Source organism: Glycine soja, chromosome 18 (genome assembly GCF_004193775.1).
Source record: "Glycine soja cultivar W05 chromosome 18, ASM419377v2, whole genome shotgun sequence".
Classification (NCBI taxonomy): Eukaryota; Viridiplantae; Streptophyta; class Magnoliopsida; order Fabales; family Fabaceae; genus Glycine; species Glycine soja.
Genome location: NC_041019.1, coordinates 9,890,957 through 9,906,694, shown reverse-complemented (window position 1 = coordinate 9,906,694; position 15,738 = coordinate 9,890,957). Strand labels below are relative to the sequence as shown.

General features: G+C 32.6%; 2 protein-coding genes across 7 annotated transcripts; one reads left to right on the top strand and one right to left on the bottom strand.

Annotated features, from left to right (window-relative positions):
* Window positions 1-106: 106 nt before the first annotated feature.
* LOC114397672 (peptide methionine sulfoxide reductase-like) lies at window positions 107-5,125 on the bottom strand. 6 transcript variants are annotated; one of them, XM_028359834.1, is made up of 4 exons: window positions 4,995-5,125; window positions 3,355-3,432; window positions 1,867-2,396; window positions 107-567 (listed from the first exon to the last, which is right to left on the bottom strand). In XM_028359834.1, exons 2-4 carry the CDS (start codon window positions 3,389-3,391, stop codon window positions 316-318), a joined length of 819 nt encoding a protein of 272 aa, XP_028215635.1. In that variant the 5' UTR covers window positions 3,392-3,432; window positions 4,995-5,125; the 3' UTR covers window positions 107-315. The 6 variants fall into 6 exon arrangements, with proteins under 6 accessions (XP_028215635.1, XP_028215636.1, XP_028215639.1 ...); XM_028359835.1 differs by lacking the exon at window positions 4,995-5,125 and adding an exon at window positions 3,621-4,243; XM_028359838.1 differs by lacking the exon at window positions 4,995-5,125 and adding an exon at window positions 2,961-3,143 and having other exon boundaries at window positions 3,355-3,416.
* A 6,038-nt stretch (window positions 5,126-11,163) lies between these two features.
* On the top strand, window positions 11,164-14,727 carry LOC114395401 (reactive Intermediate Deaminase A, chloroplastic-like). Its single transcript, XM_028357175.1, has 6 exons — window positions 11,164-11,406; window positions 12,400-12,515; window positions 12,607-12,651; window positions 13,485-13,558; window positions 13,638-13,687; window positions 14,290-14,727. Exons 1-6 carry the CDS (start codon window positions 11,223-11,225, stop codon window positions 14,382-14,384), a joined length of 564 nt encoding a protein of 187 aa, XP_028212976.1. The 5' UTR covers window positions 11,164-11,222; the 3' UTR covers window positions 14,385-14,727.
* The last annotated feature ends 1,011 nt before the right edge of the window (window positions 14,728-15,738 follow it).

Sequence of the window (15,738 nt, the reverse complement as noted above, 5' to 3'; positions counted from 1 at the left end):
TTTATTAAATCATTATAGTTTACTAATTTAATTTTAAGCAACCATTCACCAAACATAACTCATGGATGAAAAACCCAACAAAATAACGATATTTTAACTCAAGAAGTGCCACTAATTAAAGTTATTATAAAACCAGCTTATTAGAGAACTATACATATAAAATACTATATAACTCTAAAATTGATTCTAATTCTATAGTGATCTTCACCCTATAAATACAATACAGAGAGTAGGTAGGTTTTGAATTACTTTATTGATATATTAACAAATACTTATCAAGAAAACTCCCTGCTTTCAACATCTAGACATATTAATCTAACCATAGCATCGAATTGGATCATTGCATCCCTTAGAAGCAGATTGCTTGGAACCAAATCTCCCTCCTTTCTCAAGGTACTGTTGATGGTATTCTTCTGCCCTGTAGAACTTCTTGGCAGGAAGGATCTCAGTAACAATCTTCCTGTTCAGCTTCTTCTGTTGTTGTTCCAGAGACTCTATGGCTGCCTTCTCTTGTTCAGGTGTGTAATAGTATATTCCAGACCTGTATTGTGTTCCTACATCATTACCCTATCACACAGGAAGATCAAACTGTTACATAGTGCTTAAGCCGCATGATGCAAAGGCAATTACAGTTGTATCCGCATAGCAGATCATAGGTTGTCATTATATATTCAAAGTTCATAGATGCATGCATTGAAGAGAATGAGAAAAATGGTGTGCCGAAACAAGAGAATTGAAGAAAGCAATGGGTTGAACTTTGAACAAAAAAAGGCAAAAGACAACACAAAAATGTAATAAAAGGACAACAAAACTTGGATGCAATTCCTTTGATGTTTTTGTTGTTATTCTCCAATTAGAATTAGAGTTGTATTGGTAATTTGCATTAAAGGTTTGCATTAAAAGTCAACATAGGTTACTGAGGTGAAACTCCAATTCTAATTGGAGAATAGCACCAAAAGCACCTAAGGAATTATAACTAAGGTTTGTCTTAAAATAAATAGATCATTCCATATCAAACTGGTTTTTCTACACATCCTGTTCAATGGTTACCAGAGGTCCATGACATATTCCAAGTTCAACATAAGGATATGTAAATTGCCCAACAACTAAACAATTAAAAGCTACTGTTTCTTTTCAAGGCAGAATCACATTGGAATAAAAAATTGAAAAAGGCAGGGCCATGCCATACTTGTTTGTGAAGTATATCTATTATGAGTAAGATCTAGTTTAGCAACAAGTTCTTTACCACAACCTAAAGTCCTAAACACAAGCAAAAAATAGTATTTGCAATAAACTACCAAAATGTAACAGATTGAGCACTCTTGTAATAACTTGTGAACTGTGAAGTCACAGATGTATGGTTCAATGGTATGTAGAAGTGGAAAGAATGACATGATCACATACTTCAGAGTAGAAGCACACAAACACTCCCTCAATTGGCATGGCAAACGGGGAAAAAAGGTTAAAACTTAGTAATGAAGGAAACAAATATCAAGAGATTCCCCATCAATTTGATTTAGCACAATACATCAGAGTATTGGAACAGAATTCACAAAACAAGGCATCATAGGATGTTCAAACATAAATGCATCTATTAGGCAACAGAAAGAATTAGCATCACCTTATACAAATTAATCATGAAGCAAAAAGAAAGTCTTGTAAAATGATTAACTCTTTTATGTAAAAAATGGTTGAACAATTCCAAAGAAAGTTTACATTATAACCATAAGCCCAAACTTGTAATTCAGATCAGAAAAGTCTAGACATCACACTTGAAACAATGAGATGGTATTAATAAGAAATCAGACCAATTCAACTAAGCATGAAAAGTTTATAAAATAATTAAAAAGAAAACTTCATATTTACCTGCCGATTCAGTGTGGTAGGATCATGTCTAGCCCAGAACACATCAAGCAAACTCTCATAGCTACATTCATTGGGATCATACTCGACCCGGACAACCTCCGAGTGGTGTGTGGTTCCCATACACACATCCTCATAGCTTGGATTAGGCAACTGCCCCTGGCTATAACCAACTTCTGTCTTGGTCACCCCTGCTGCCCTCTGGAAGGCCAGCTCAACACTCCAAAAGCAGCCAGCACCAAACTGGGCAAACTGTTGACCTGGTGCTGGTATCTCATCATCTGGTCCCTGAGCAGTGGTTGAATTCATGTTTTGTGCAGCCCTTGGGCTACCCAACCCAACGATTCTGCTCAACAAGTTCATGGGCGACTTGTTACAAGCAATATTTGGATAAGTTTGGGAGCAGAAGCAACAGCACTTGACAGAAAAAACTGAAAATGATGGAAGGAGCTTCGCTTTGGCCGGACTGGAGAGAGTAGAAGAAAGGAACACGCAGAAGGGAACTGGATGTGGCAGAGTGCTGATGCTTATTGCTGCAAGGAGTTTGAGTAAAATAAGCACACTTTTCTAGTAGTAATAAATTAATTAAAAAGTATCCTTGATAAAAGGAGGGGAGGGGAGGAATACCAACTTAAGATGCCAGGAAAACAGATTGACAACTTAAACACATAACCAAAAGTTTAAAAATAAGAGTGTAGTTTTAATCCAGTCTACCATTGAACCATACGATAAAATTGATAAGTGCAACAATACATGATATACAAGATAGGGATAACACAGAAGAGCTCACAAGAAACAACTGGAAAATGACTGTTGAAAGAAGCAGAAGCATACAATGCTGAAACAGTGTGTCTCAACTACACAACACAGAGCAATTTATATAGGCTGAATGAAATAATTTCAAATAAATATAGGAGATTTTATTCCTATAAACATGATATGATATGCCTATAAAATAAATCTATACGTTAATTATAAAGATCCTTATCAACTTTCCAACAATAGCAATGGATATACAGCAGAGAACAGAATACCCCAATCCCTTTCCTTACTCAATCATTTCCTGGCGCCCCCGTTTCCCTTTCTCCCCGAATTACCTCCCCCACTCAGCATGTGACAGCTGTCCTTGTTGCTATTGTTTTCCCTCTCTTTTACCAACAAACTCCTCCCATGGCATGTTCTCTGTGTTAGTTATTTCCCTATTTTCTCCTCTCTTGACTCTTTCTTCACACGTGCTGCCCATCATCACCTTTTAACCCACTCCCTTTTATTAGCCCATTCTAGTATACACATTGTCACAGGCCTATCAGAAATATATTTAAAAAGTTTTTACTGCAAGTGAAAGAGAGAAAGAAACTTAAATTACTGCAAGGCTGGAAATGAAAAGTTTTTCGCATTGACATTGAATCAAATTTAAAATCTAAAAATTAATTTTCAGACAAAAGAAAGTCGACAATGTGTAGAGACTAAAATGACTGATTAATCACTTACTCACTAATGATTGCAAGATAGGATAAAGACCAGGCATTTAAAATCCATAACCAGTCAAACGAAAATGGAGACTCTAAGCTGCAAAATTACATAAAGCAATAAATAGTTATTGTAAAATCAATCTAAACCTCGAGGACACTTGACAACTTTAAATAAATAGATAAATGATTCAATATATACTCCTACATGCATGTGTAATTGTGCGAATTAGTATGTACATGCGTATATGTATGAAAATGCTCCACAGTACAAACACAAATTCATACCTTATCACCCATGAAATTAAATGTGATTGGTCTTGTGTTGCTGTGTTTTCTCTCTAAATATTAAGTCAAAAGTATGGGTCCTGACTCCTGATTGGTTAGTTTCATTTTGATTGAAATTCATATGCGAAAAGTTTGTAGTGTATAGCATTTGCTAATAGATGTATGTATTAGTAGTCACAGGACATAATCAGACATATAAGAAGAGAACCCTTTCAAATACGAACACAAAGGTCATCTATAATCTATTTGTTGTTTAATAATAAGGAGTCAGTTGTTTAACCAAAAAGATTCATATTATAAATATTACATACTACAAATTATACACTGTGAATGAAGATTAAGCTGCAGAAGTACATATAGCTGCTAGTAGTTGTTGTGAAATCAATCTAAACCTCGAGGAAAATAGACAATTCAAAATAAATAAAGAAATGATACTTCTTTATACGTGCATGGGTGAATTAGTAGGCACATGATTATGTATATGTACATGTATTAACAATCACAAGACATAATCAAACAGACAGGAAGAGGAGCCTTTTGTATATGACCACAAATATCATCTATGCACGGTTTAATTATAAAGACTCAGTAGGTCAACGAAAAGGACTCATTTTGTTTCTGATTCGGTTAGTGACCAAATTGGTTTATACTTGCCAAATATATATATATATATATATATATATATATATATATATATATATATATATATATATATTTGCAATGTCAGGAACTAACTTGTCAGATAGTCGCTAAATTCAAGGACTAAATTTTCTTTTTTTTTCTAATGTCAATGACCAAATCAACTAGTGGTGCCAATTTCAGGGACCAAAAAAATAATAGTAATATTTTACTATTATTGAATGTAAATATCCCGTACAGATAGCTTGTCTAACAAATATTCTACTTGCAAGCTAATAATAAATTGAATGTAAACTGCAACAGAAACACCAAAATAATTGAAATAAAAAATATATATATACATATATCAGAACTAGAATTGTTAATAGATAGGGTTGGCAGAAAATTCTAGAATGAAACACCCGAGGCAAAGAAATACACCCTCTGTCTCTGTCCCACTCCCATAATAATCGTCGTGTAAAAAGAAAAAACTTTCGTCTAAAATAATCTAGGACGACAATTATAATACAACTGAGGGAGTACTAAAAGCCAGAGAATCCATCATCAACCCTTCAACAAATTATTCCAATCAATCTCAACAAAAAAAAATGCAATGAATAAATTAGAAAAACCCACAATCCCAAAATCCCTTTTCCTTTTTTTTTCAGATTGAAGGCAAAAGGGAAAGAAGAAAAATTGGAATCACATAAAAAAGGGGAATGGCAAAATAGAGAAAAGAAGAGGAAACACACGTACCCAGTAGAGGAAAGAGATTGAATGGTGCTGAGGAGTGAGAAAGTGAGGGATTCGGCAACAGTGACAGCAAAAGAAAACAATTTGCGCTTTGTGGTTTGGTACAAAGTGACCCAAGATGATGTTTCGGGCAAATTTACTGTAGAGAGGTACTTTTAAAAACTAATTATAAAAGAGGGTCTGTTTTTAAACTTTTTCCGAGGAGGGTCTGTTCCTCCATGGATGTCGCCAGAGGAACTGGCAACATAGGTGTCCCGCCATTGCAGATGGCGAGAAGCATGCTGAGCTGGAGGGTGCCGCCAGTGGCACAAGCGAGATACACCATGCTGAAATGCCGCCAATGCAAATGGCGTTATGCAGTTAATTATTATAATATATATTACAAACATTTGCTTATTACGTTGCTTTTCACTTTCTATAAATATTTATAAATAATTTATATAAAATTCCTATAATATATATAAAAAATTTTCCTAGATACATTATAAATAATTATAAATAAATTAAAAAAATTATAATAGTTTTCACAAATTAAAAAAAATTATTAACAAATAATTATTAACAAAAATGATTAACGTAATAGTTTTCAACAAAAATTATTAACACAAATATATTTTATAAATAATTTTCTATATAAATTAATAATTTTCTATATAAATAATTTTCTATATAAATTAACAGATATAAATAATTTTCTATATAAATTAATAATTTTCTATATTAATTATTAATTTGTATAGAAAATTATTTATAAATTATTAACAAATATTTAATTATATAAATTATTTATATAAAAAATTATTTATAAAATATATTTGTGTTAATAATTTTTTTGAAAACTATTACGTTAATAATTTTTGTTAATAATTATTTGTGAAAATTATTAGTTTGAAAGTGTAAAAGCAGCAGTTTTTTACATATATAATTAACAAATAGCGCATAACGCCATTTGTATTGGCGGCACTGCATTTGTGAAAAAACAATTGTTTATATATATATATATATATAATTAACAAATAACGCCATTTGTATTGGCGAGTCGCCAATTCGTCTGGCGGCATCCATACATAATAGTTTTCACAAATTAAAAAAAATTATTAACAATAATTTATATAATTAAACAAATTAATAATTTTCTATATAAATAATTTATATAATTAAATATTTGTTAATAATTTATAAATAATTTTCTATACAAATTAATAATTAATATAGAAAATTATTAATTTATATAGAAAATTATTTATATCTGTTAATTTATATAGAAAATTATTTATATAAAAAATTATTAATTTATATAGAAAATTATTTATAAAATATATTTGTGTTAATAATTTTTGTTGAAAACTATTACGTTAATCATTTTTGTTAATAATTATTTGTTAATAATTTTTTTTAATTTGTAAAAACTATTATAATTTTTTTAATTTATTTATAATTATTTATAATGTATCTAGGAAAATTGTTTATATATATTATAGGAATATTTATAAAAAGTGTTTGAGTGAGTCAACCGTCTGAAAGTGAAAAAGCAGCGTAATAAGCAAATGTTTGTAATATATATTATAATAATTCACTACATAACGCCATTTGCATTGGCGGCATTCCAGCATGGTGTATCTCGCTTGTGTCACTGGCGGCACCCTCCAGCTCAGCATGCTTCTCGCCATCTGCAATGGCGGGACACCTATGTCGCCAGTTCCTCTGGCGGCATCCATGGAGGAACAGACCCTCCTCGTAAAAAGTTTAAAAACAGAAAAGTTTAAAAACAGACCCTCTTTCGTAATTAGTTTTTAAAAGTACCCCTCTACAGTAAATTTGCCGATGTTTCGTTGATATTCTCCAATATAAAGCTACATCCTCTTCTATTCGTTAATTATTGGGCAAAAACATCCAAAAGGGTCACTTTTACATTTTATTTATCAAATAGGGGCTGTTTTGTAATTATTTACCTGGGGGGTCTGTTTTTTTATTACAAAGCGCCCCCAGACAGGCGCTTTCATGGAGCACGCGACACGTGACACAGCGCGACGCACGAGGCAGCAGCAGGATAGCGCCCCTGACGCGGGCGCGCCTGGTAGCGCCCTGCCACTGGGCGCGACTGGTAGTGCCCCTGACGCGGGCACGACCCAGACGCCTATGTATTTTTTAAATATATTTTAATAAATTAAGCTGATTAACGATTAAATAATTTAAAAAAATATTTGACATGTACATAATAAATAAATAGTTATCACTTAAGGTTTATAGAATACTTATGTCAACATTTAAAATTGATCACAAAAATTAAAATTGTTGATTTTTTAAAAGTAAAAAATAAAATATCTCCATTAAAAAATAATGGGACTAAAAGTACAAATATAAGAGAATAGAGGAACAAAAATTGTATTTTAACAAAATTAAACATTTAAATTAAAAAAAAAATACACACCCCCCTTCCCAGTTTCGTTGAGTCTGGGAGGAAATATGTTTTTTTAGTGGGTCTAAATCTAATTTCTTTTTTTTTTTTTTAATGTTAAGAGACGTTTAAACTCAACCAACGTATTGAATCAATGTTTTACTTATCAATTCAATGAGTCATCTGTTATATGCTATAAAGTTCCAAAAGATCATAACTTTTTTTTTTTGAAGAAACAAAAAATCATAACCTGAAAATTTCATATTTTATAAAGTTATAAAATTCATATTATACCATAGAAAACTTAATTAAATGACAATTTAATTGAGTTTCGTCGTAAATTAGAAAACTTAATTAAATGACAAATATTTTTTTAAATTATTCAATCGTTAATCAGCTTGATTTATTAAAATATATTTAAAAAATACATAGGCGCCTAGGTCGTGCCCGCGTCAGGGGCACTACCAGTCGCGCCCACACGCTGGGCACTACCAGTCGCGCCCAGCGACAGGGCGCTACCAGACGCGCCCGCGTCAAGGGCGCTACCCTGTTGCTGCCTCGTGCGCCGCGCTGTGCCACGTGTCGCGTGCTCCATGAAAGCGCCTTCCTGGGGGGCGCTTTGTAATAAAAAAACAGACCCCCTAGGTAAATAATTGCAAAACAGCCCCTATTTGGTAAATAAAATGTAAAAATGACCCTTTTTGGTGTTTTTGCCTAGTTATTGCTCGCGCGTTTGCGTCAAATGACATAAAGCCCCACACGTTCCTCTTCCGAAACCCAACCAAGCCAAGGGTAGGAACGTCAATTAAGAATGTCTTCGCCTCCAAGGTTTAAACCGAAAGGAGAAAGCAAATTAATATTCGATTTGTATTTCTTTGCTTTTTTAATGGACGGGATTGGCACAATTGTCTGAATTGAGCCCAAAAATTTATTAGAATATTCATCTTTGCAAATCATGGCCCATGTAATTTTCACACCCCATTCTCACTTTTTTTTTTCTTGAAAAAAGGGCAAATTACTCCTTTTTTTGTACTGGTAGATCCAATTGGAACTAGCTTCCATTGTGTATCAATACACAACAAAAACATGTTTTAGTTGCATTTATGGGTTTGATACCAAAAGGAAAATAAGTTTTCATTGTTGTGTATAAAGAAATTAATTATTCCTTTTAAAGTTCTTATTATTTTTATTAAACTTTAAGTGTTATTGAACTTTCATTCCTTTTTACTAATGTAGGTACAGTAGGTTACCACATATGCAATTAGGTGGTCATAAATGACTTAGGAGTTCTTAAGAAGACTCTAATAAGAGATTCAGAGAGACATTAATTGTGTTATTTGTGTATAAAGAAATAAATGATGTTGTTTACTTGTTTGCCAGGATGACTCGGGATTTTTAGGCCATGCTTGATTTGATGATAATTACTAAGGGCACCAACGCTTATTATACCTACACGCTGTGAGATGTACCATTTCGGGGGAGGAGGAAGACCTACCAGTGATGTTTTGAATTTTATTTTGTATCTCATGTTCACTTGTTTTAATATTTCATCTTTACCATTTTGTATTTATGTTATTTCATGTTATGTAAACTTATTTTGTACGAGTACGTCCACTTATTTATAATATTTCATCTCTTCTATTTTGCATTTTGTATTATTTCATGTTATATCGAATTATTTTGTATGAGTATGTTGACTTATTTAAAACATAAAAATTAAACCATGGCAGCACCGCACGAGGCTTCATCGGAAAATGGAAAAAGAAGGAAGAGAAAGAAGAAAAGGATGATGGAATGCGAAAAAAATCATGAAACAAAATAAAGCACCAAGAAAAAATGACGATATCAACTTGTACAGATCTCATTGACGACCATAGATCTCACCACCGAGACAAACGACGAAGCTACGAACTTAAAAAAAATAAAAATAGAAGAAGAACGTAGGAGAAGAAGAAGAGAGGAAAGGGAAAAAGAGGGAAGAACATGAGAGATAATGAGGGAATTACTTGGAGATCGCTCTCTCTTCTTTGATAAAACTTGTCAAATAACATTATTGGATTGGTCTATTTTTTTCTTGGGATTTGTGCCCCTTTGTGTGATTAGTGCAGACTCCTTTCCTCTCTCTATCCATTATTCTTCTTCTCCTTAAGAGCCTAATAGGTCAAAGACTTTTTTTTTTTTATGTTTTCTCATTTTTTTATTTCTTTTTCTTTTGTACTATTCTTTCTTTTTCTCTTTTTTTCTTATTATATTTTTTCAATTTTTAAAATTTTCTTCTTTTTTATTAATATATTTTTTTAGAACCCAGATGGAATTAGGGTTTAACAATTGTTGCACAAAGTGTGGTCAATATTGTGTGCTTATTCATAGCTTAATTTCCTGACAATATTGTGTATTCATTGGAGTCTTGGAGGCACTTCTTATGGGTCACATGTAATCCTAGACAACTTTCATGATTTGGTATCACGGATAGAAAATAGAAGTAAGGAAAGCTTTGTATTGCATGTGCACTTACTTATGTATGTATTGAATTTATTAGAAGTATGTTTGTCTAAATGTTATTATGGTAGGTTTTGTCTGTCTCTACTCTTGAAATTATTACATTTATTTTTATAAGATATGATAAATTTTAATCAAACAAATTTTAAATAATCATTAACAGTAAAAAGTCATTCTTGAATTTTCTTACCATGTATTATGTTGAATTTCCAATGAAAAAGTGCTTTCATTAAGAGCATTTTTTTTTCAAAAGAAATACAAAAATGTATTGTTGTGAACTTAAAGAAAACAGGTGTGAAAATAACAAAGTCGTGTAGAGGGCTGTTTCCACTATGTGTCTATCCCATCCATGTCATCACCGTATTTGTTTTTATTTTTTATAAAAAAATTAACACAACAAGAAATTCATTACTATTGTTCGTTTTATAATAAAAAATATTTTCGTTCTTTTTTGTAAAATAATATAATAGAAACTTGTTTTTGTTATATTTTTTTTTTAAAAAAATAACACATAAAATATGTTTTTGTTGTGTATTGAAAAATGATAACCTTCCAAAACTTACCACATAATAAAAATTTATTTTCATTATGTATTGCATTACTCAAAACAATGGTTATCATTATTAAGGGATTAAATATATTTTTGGTCCTTCTATGTTTGTATTTTTTTTAATTTTGGTCTTTGTAATTTTTTATTCATTTTAATCCCTATAAATTTATGCTTTTAAAATTTTGATTTCATAACATATTTTATTTATTTTTAGTCCTTGTAAATTTATACTTTTTTTATTTTTGTTCATTATAAGCACAAACTTAAGGGACTATAAATAAAAAAAATTAAAATCTCAAAGGGACTAAAATTGGTAAAATACAAACTTACAAAAAACTAAAAAAAAAAAAAAAAACTTACAAGGACCAAAATTAAAAAGGTGTCAACTTAAATGAACTAAAATTAGAAAAATAAATTCAGAGTGACAAAAAAGTGAAAAAGCATTAACTTTTATGGATTAAAATCATACTTAAGTCTGTTATCAAGTATCAATTTACAAGGAACTTACACTCTCTGCCTTAACATACAACTTACAAGGAACTTACAAAGGCAAATATTTTTTAAAAAAATTATAAAAAGAAAAAACTTGAGGTGCAAGAATAGAGAAAAAGGGTGTGAGAATAACAAGTCCGCCAATAGGAGATTCTACATCAGGCAAGGGTAGTTTCGTAAAACCGTAATCTTACCAACGTTAAGAGCAAAACACATTGTTTGTCTCAATTTTTTATAATGTCACAGACAGTGAGTCACTGACAGTGTGTCTGAGAGAGGGAGAGAGAGAGAGATGGCATGGTTTTGTGCTGCTAGGACTTTCCACATTCCGGCGATGAACAGCGGCGTTCTTCGCCGGCGGGCATCATGGGCCGCCGGAATAGGCGGAGCCTCGGTGGCCGGCGCTGCATTCTTGCGCTCGACTTCGTCTAAGCGCTCTATGCCATTCGCTTGCATGAGCCTCTCTACTGATACCCGTAAGTTCCGATCATTTTCTCATGCGGGTTTTTTTTTTTCTTGTAAATTTTAATTGCAGAAAAGAGTTTTTTTTTTTTTTTTTTTTTAATTTCTGTGTGAGTAAAATATTCAATTTAGTGCGAGAAGATGGTAGTTGAATCCATGCATTGCTTTGTTTGTTCCCCAAAGTTTTTAGTGTATGTGAAATTGCAATTTGGTTCCTTAAATTGTTGTGAACTTGCTAACAAGTTGACCCCTTCGGTTATAATTTTGACTTTTGACAAGAACTTCATGACTATGATACAATGTGTAAAGTAAATCTAAAAATTAGCATATAATAAAATGTTAAATCGCAAGACAGAATTTCTATTTAAAAAATGGACACGAGTCACTGACTCACTTTAGCCATGGCGAATTCGTAGGTTCTTGTTAGATGCACGCCAATGGAAATCTTATTGGAACTGTCAAGTTCATCCTTGGAAACCATATCACATCCAGGATATGATGAAATAGGATGAGACGAAACAGAATATTGTAAATACATAATTATCTCGATAAAATTCACTATTTCTTTATTTTCCAATGCCCTGAAAGAACAAAATGTTTCAGTATAACGCAATTTATACTGTTCAGTGTCAGACCAATCAAAAACCATCATTTTATATTACTTGTAGTATGGTAGTTATTGTAAAAGTTATCAAACTTACTATACATAGTAATCTGTGATTGGATCTTTTAGTGTGGGTACTTCATTGCTTAACTAGTTAACTGCATTGAAGTGTATTTACCCTTTGATAGACTTTCATGTTCTCTGTTGGCAAACTAGTATAGTAACTGCTTGTTTGAACTACAGTATATGTATTGGGCCTAGTTGAGATGCCTTTTGCATTTTGGCAGAGAGATGCATAGGGAGAAAGACTATATTGTTTTCATGAAACACCTTTGCAATTTGCATTGCTATTTTTATCTTTATCCAAATCTTATGCTGCCAATTGATTTTTCATTGATTGCAGGGTTAAAGGAAGCTGTTCAGACTGAAAAAGCCCCAGCGGCATTGGGGCCGTATTCTCAAGCAATCAAAGCCAACAACCTTCTGTTTGTGTCAGGTGTTCTTGGCCTTATTCCGGAGGTTTGATATCATTCATCTGAAGTTCACTCTTCTGTATATGTGTGCAATTGTGCTGGCTTCCTGATAATATATGGTTAGCTCTCTAATGCAGACAGGGAAGTTCATCTCTGATAATGTTGAAGATCAGACAGAGCAGGTACAAGAAGAAAACTCTGAACTTACAGGCTCATTTTGTAATACCAGGGAATTTTCTTAGTATTTGTGCTTTGTCACTTTTCTCTTCACTTTCAGATAATGCGGTTTAATTGTTCATTTGTTAGAACTTGGGTTTGACATATCAGTTATGGATTAGTTGGATGACTTTACTGACTCCTAACTGTTGAGTAATTTTTATGGTATTAAGTATTCACAATCTTTAAGTGGGAAATCTTCCCTCTATACTGATTTGGAAGTCATGAATGATTTAGAATGATCACTAAGACTGTGTATGAAGCTAAGTTAACTGTTTCTATTTTGAAAAGAATTTTGAATTGATTAAGATATTCTAGGGAAACTAACATGACATGGTGATCAGTTTAGGAAAACATATTTCTCTTTTGAAGAAAACTTGGCTGTTATTAATAGCAGCATACTTCGGAAATTTCCAATAATTTCATTGTTGGAAGTCACTATTAGTATATTTTGCTGACAAAGAGATGTGTAGCACATTGTTGAAACAATAACTAACATTGTGAGCCTCCTAAAATTGACAAGTGTCATAAGAACCTATTATTTTAACAACTTTGAAGCTAAGTATATCGCCTAATTTTCATGTGTCTTTCTGCATAAGTGGAAAACCAATATATAAGCAATTTTTTCAACTTGCATACATTCTTTGAATGTCATTAATCATTATCTGTTGGATGCATTTAAATTCCTATCACTGTTACCATAACATATGCTAGTAATCTTGTCTTAAGGTTGCATTGCTGTAAAAGTGCACTTTGCTGATTTTGTCACTGACATTTGTCAAATAATTACACAATGCAGGTTCTAAAAAATATGGGAGAGATCCTAAAATCTGGGGGTGCCAGCTATTCATCAGTTGTTAAGACAACTATTTTGTATGAATTCTATTTTCTTCATTAATTTTAATTGTATTGAGTGCTGGCAAGATGACTATATACTGTTTATTTCCTCCAGGTTGGCTGACTTGAAGGACTTCAAGAAAGTTAATGAGATCTATGCTAAATGTGAGTAACTTGACAGTGATTTTGATATTTCCTTCACAATAGTTCAGATTCTTGTTTAAATCTAGCAATAAACTATGCCGGTGTATCACCATTCTAAGCTTTTGCACTTTATTTTGTTATCTCTTTCGATAAAGTAATTACCCATCTGTTTAATATTGCAGACCATTATTAAATCCTTATGCTGACAAACTGCTAAATTTGCTACAGTCTACACTGCTACTTACCCATGAATTTCACCTCTGATAATAAATTATATTCGGCTGTAAAAATTAATCCTTGCTCCATTTTGAAGAAGAAAGCCTGTTAGCATGCTTGTACAGTAGCTGGCTAGCTTTTATATTCTGTAATTGAAGATTCATATGTTAGCTTCTGATGGCTTTGTTTTCTTAGAGCAGAACATATTAAAAAACTTGATTGATGCAAGTTTTATCCAAAAAAACAAAACTTTATTAATGCAAGAAAATCCACTCTTTAACTCTTGTTTGAGTGACAAGATCTTTGAATATATTTAGTGTTACACTTAATCCATTTTCCTATTTTTTACTTTTTAACTTCTGATATTGGTGTCAACGATCGTTTAATCATGGTTCATATTGTTTCAGACTTCCCTTCACCAGCCCCGGCACGGTCAACGTATCAAGTAGCTTCCTTGCCAATGGATGCCAAGATTGAAATTGAGTGCATAGCAGCACTTTGAGAACCATTCTAATAGTATATATGACTCTTCCAACAAACTCAGGCGAATAATACAGGAGGGACATATCCTACCAAATTGGATTTTTGGTTTGTATCCTGTTGGATGATGATGCTCAAATCCTTACAATCAGTCTAGCAAACCCACTGAAAAGGACTCTAATTCCCCATATTCTCTGTTTAAGATTTTGATTCAATTAAATCTGAAAGAAATTATGAGAAAGGTTTGCAGCTTTTTGTAATGCCGTTTCACTTTATCATGGACCATGTTTGGATGTCAACTCTCCAATAAAACCATTTCTACTACATGTTCAATGTAATTTAATAAAGAGACTAACTTAAAGTGAGTTTTGTGTATAAAGTATTTTAATAAAGTTGTATCCAATGGCCCAATGATGTAATTGCACCAAGAAATAAAGTTAGCTAGTATTGTATTCACCCTTGTTAAATCTAATAGATGTACTTACGAGAAAAGACAAATCAGGTGCAGTCTGAGTTCGCATTTATTTGTTTTTTAAGCTTGACCATTTAAATATGATTTAACTTGATAATTATCATTTCAGTCACAAGTTCAAAATGTCATCTTTTATACGACGCAGGCTAAATAGGTCTTCCACCCTGGGAAAGTAATATGGTCCCTTAGATTTATTCGTGTTTTAAACCATTGGTTAAGATTTTTTGCCCTTTTTTAACTTTTTTTCTCTCTTTCCCTTCTACACTTTTCCGGATTTACCCCTTTCTTTCTCCATCTTCCAGACACTTGCCGCTGCGCAACCAAAGCTCTTGCGTGGGTCCAAAAACCACCGCAAGGGTCACCGTAAAATGGTTCCCGTCAAATGTGAAGGCGAGCACAACACTGAGTTTTGAGATCTAAACCCAAACTAATCTGCAAGTAGCGGGAAAAAAACAGATCAAGAAAAAAAGAGTCTTCGCGAAGCAATCAGTGTGACGAGGATATTTCATGTACTGTGGAGGGACTGGTCTAATTACAGCTTGTAGTTAGTCTTTTTCCTTCCATATTTTCTCTATTATATATTCATATTTGGTTTTTCCAAGAAAAAAAACGTTACTGCAGTTTGTGTTATCTTATCTTCTTTCTGTTATTTGTGTTAATTTTGGTTCCTAAGGAAATGAATTAGTGATGAATCACCGATGTAGTTAGGTTACAGTGTGGCCGTAGTTTATGGTGCGGCGGCAGCTGTTAGTATAGAGCAATAAAAGAAGAAAAAGAAGGGAAGAAAGAAAAAGACACACAGTTTAACGTGGTTCAGCACACAATGTATGTGCCTACGTCCACGGCTACACTAGGAGAACTTTTTATTACTTGCACATAAAGGCTTACAAGGTGTCTCTATATA

Coding starts and splice junctions, on each gene's coding strand:
- LOC114397672 (XM_028359834.1), bottom strand. CDS start 3,391: ATGCCTGGTCTTTATCCTATCTTGCAATCATTAGTGA. Junction 2,397..3,354: donor TATCTTGCAATCATTAGTGA/GTAAGTGATTAA, acceptor AACTCCTTGCAG/CAATAAGCATCAGCACTCTG. Junction 568..1,866: donor CTACCACACTGAATCGGCAG/GTAAATATGAAG, acceptor CCTGTGTGATAG/GGTAATGATGTAGGAACACA.
- LOC114395401 (XM_028357175.1), top strand. CDS start 11,223: ATGGCATGGTTTTGTGCTGCTAGGACTTTCCACATTCCGGCGATGAAC. Junction 12,652..13,484: donor TTGAAGATCAGACAGAGCAG/GTACAAGAAGAA, acceptor TACACAATGCAG/GTTCTAAAAAATATGGGAGA. Junction 13,559..13,637: donor GTTGTTAAGACAACTATTTT/GTATGAATTCTA, acceptor TATTTCCTCCAG/GTTGGCTGACTTGAAGGACT.